Consider the following 3,029-nt stretch of genomic DNA (forward strand, 5'->3'; position numbering starts at 1 on the left):
TTATAAAATTACGTGATCTTTTTTATTAAATGCATGAAAACTTAATATTATTTTAAGGTAACTGAAATAATAACATTAATACATAACACAATGTTACATAACACGTTACCTTACCGAGAGGGAAATAATAACTAACACCTAACTTCCATGTAACTTTTATGCCACATAACATGTTAGTTCGACAACGTAACATTTACCCAACAGTTATATAACAGTATTCACTGGGTTTCGGCCTCGAGAAGGGCGCTATTGTACTCTTCTGTTGCAATCAACGATACATGTTGTATTTTGTTACAAACTTGTTGTAAATGATCGTAATATTCAAAACTCATCTAACATAGGTATAAAGGGTGTCCTAAACCCCATAGTAATTACTGAAATTAGGAGGAGTTGGTGATATTTGAAGTTGAAAGTTTCTCTTCGAAATTGTGATGAGGAAACTCGGTAGTTACGCATCAAATACATTACAAAGCATGTACAAACGACACCGAATACTTTATGCCAATAATTCAATTTCTGATTTGATTTCTGACGAAATCTTACTTCAATTTGACAAATATTTATTTCTCAATTCAGAGAATTTATCAAGGATCCATGTTTGGCATAATCATACCTGAAAATCTTCGTTTTCTATTCTAAGTTTTCAAACGATGTAAAATATCAAAAATATTTGTTCTTGGTTTTAATTCGGGACAAATTATAACATTTTTTTTAAATTTGAAATTTCATGAGAGTTATGTTCGTCTTTAGGGCCTCCATAATCACATGCTAAAGTTTCAAATGATTCGATGCACTTAGGTCGGAGTTTCATAAATATTTTGACGCTTCAGAAGTGAGTTTCGTGTCATCTTAAAAGTGGCATTATTTTGAAAAATAGGAGAGATAAATTGCCATTTAAATTCGTCTTAATTAACAGTTTAATTCTATTGAAAAATAAATATATAAATTCATTATAAATAAATATCATTTCTATATCTCTGGAAATCCATGGAAATGATATTTACAGGTTTAGTTTTAAGTAGACCAATCTGTGTAACTTTATGTGCACGTTTATGTAATTTGTTCTTTTATTTTCAAAATTAACAGTTAAAGTAAATTTAATGAAACTAACATTTTTTTCATTAGATTAACACGATATTGATGTTTTTCATTGGGCTTCCAGAATATATTGCGAAACAAAAATGTTCGATCTATTACACTTTTTTCACAGGCAACCATTATTTAGGAATTTTTACTTACGTATCTTGGATCGTTTTCGTGGTAATAAATATATTCGAATAATGATTTTGCAATTCCTGGTTGACTTGCATACTTCGAAATGTTCAATCTGGAGAGTTGAATTAATGATCCATCCGATTCTGATAAAATGGATACCGTGCCTAATCTAAACGAAATGAAACTTCTTTAATTAACTAATGAAAAACAATAAAATACACAATTTTCATTGAAAACTGTCATTAATCTCAAGTTGGGAAAAACATTGGAACATGGATAATATGTATCTCTTGTGCTCTTACTGATGGAGAAAATAGAAATAAATAACGAAAATTAATTGTCTGTGCAAAAGATTGCCGACATTGATTCTTTTCAAAACTTTAATATTACCTGATATTACGTCCAGATGTTGCCGTGATGGGTCTCGCTGTAGCAGTTCGAGGAGTTTTCAAAGCTTGTTCTATGTTTTGAGAAACCGCTGATTGGGTCGCCGGTCTAATCACCCCGGAAACCGGTCTTCCTTTAAAATAAATATAAATTCATTTAAAAATCAAAATACGATTATCTTGATTTAATGTCATTTTGATTAGTTACAAGGAAGTAAAATATACCTGATTGAGTTTTAGGGCGAAAAGCTTGTCCCGAAAGGGTAACACCAGGATTTTTCAAAGAAGTTCCTGGTCTGGGCATCGAAGCTATTGTGTAATTATCTAACAAATATTCGGCAATACCCTCTTCCTCGCTCTCGATGTCATCGACGTAAACTTGATGTGTTAAAGCTCGCATTTGTAATAGCCATGCCGTCTGTTTATATAACATAAACGTAAGTAATGTGTATAAGCATTCGTAAGCTAACACAAGCAGAAAAGAATTCATTAACTTCCGATTAATTCAAAAAGTTCTGAAAGAGTTACAAGTTTGAATTTCTGACTCCCTTAAGGCTCGTGTCCATATGCAAGTAACTTGCGACATTTCTTGTAATAGCAGTTTGAATTTGCGGGTACACTACCAATAAATTTGCACAAATTCAGTTCCAAAACCATGTATGCTATGGTAAGAACTGTCTGAGAGCAGCTCTCGCAAGTTTTATTTACACGTGGACGAGTCAACATGATAATGTTTCTAAAATGATTTATTAAAATTGTTATTCGCTTAGAAAATTGAAGAAATACGTTTAAACAATGCATTTTTCATCGAAAATTGATATCTTTTCTTTTAATAAAAAAAAACGAATACTCAATAGGATGCATACATAGTTGGAAATTTTTGCACGAATATTTCTTTATTAAATTAAAGTTAATTTACCTGATCCAAAGGGTTTTTTCTTAGCAAATCTGTGCATATTGTTGCACACTTTTCATACTTTCGACGACTAAACAAACTATTTGCCAAAAAAAATTCCATTTTATACTATTCTACAGCGAATCACGAATGAACAACGTCTAGGAATATAACCTGAATCACTTGAAGTACACCTGATTCGCTCGCTAGTATATACTTATTGATTATTTCTGTTGTCAAAAGTATGCCGTTCATAGTTACGCCTCAAGAGATCGATTTCTGCGTTTATATTTTTGTTCATATACGAGTTACGCAGTGAATTAATCATGATATTCGAAGTTAAACGTGATAATTTATCACTGCATCTTTCATAAATAAAGAAAAGAGGAACACGTTCATTCAGAAAGGTATCACAATCAAATTCGACGTTTCCAATTATTTCTTATGTTGATATGAATTTAACCCTCTAATGTTTTGCTAATTTGTGAACAAAATAGGTTGAACGAAGAGGTTGTTGGGTTGGATTTAATATT

At 31.4% G+C, this 3,029-nt stretch overlaps 1 protein-coding gene across 1 annotated transcript; it reads right to left on the reverse strand.

Moving 5' to 3' along the window:
* Nucleotides 1–1,150: 1,150 nt before the first annotated feature.
* LOC111674270 (tetratricopeptide repeat protein 8-like) lies at nt 1,151–2,619 on the reverse strand. The gene is made up of 4 exons (XM_023433773.1): nt 2,521–2,619; nt 1,827–2,019; nt 1,606–1,735; nt 1,151–1,384 (listed from the first exon to the last, which is right to left on the reverse strand). Exons 1-4 carry the CDS (start codon nt 2,617–2,619, stop codon nt 1,222–1,224), a joined length of 585 nt encoding a protein of 194 aa, XP_023289541.1. The 3' UTR covers nt 1,151–1,221.
* Nucleotides 2,620–3,029: the final 410 nt, after the last annotated feature.

The sequence above is a fragment of the Orussus abietinus genome, unplaced genomic scaffold, assembly GCF_000612105.2.
Source record: "Orussus abietinus isolate OABI.00-Male unplaced genomic scaffold, Oabi_2.0 scaffold1383, whole genome shotgun sequence".
NCBI classification, from domain to species: Eukaryota; Metazoa; Arthropoda; class Insecta; order Hymenoptera; family Orussidae; genus Orussus; species Orussus abietinus.

Excerpts from the sequence above, each read along its gene's own strand:
- LOC111674270 (XM_023433773.1), bottom strand. The coding sequence starts at position 2,619 with ATGGAATTTTTTTTGGCAAATAGTTTGTTTAGTCGTCGAAAGTATGAA. Across the intron at positions 2,020-2,520 it reads GAAAAAACCCTTTGGATCAG|ACGGCATGGCTATTACAAAT; the intron begins GTAAATTAACTT and ends TTATATAAACAG. Across the intron at positions 1,736-1,826 it reads TCGCCCTAAAACTCAATCAG|GAAGACCGGTTTCCGGGGTG; the intron begins GTATATTTTACT and ends TTTATTTTAAAG.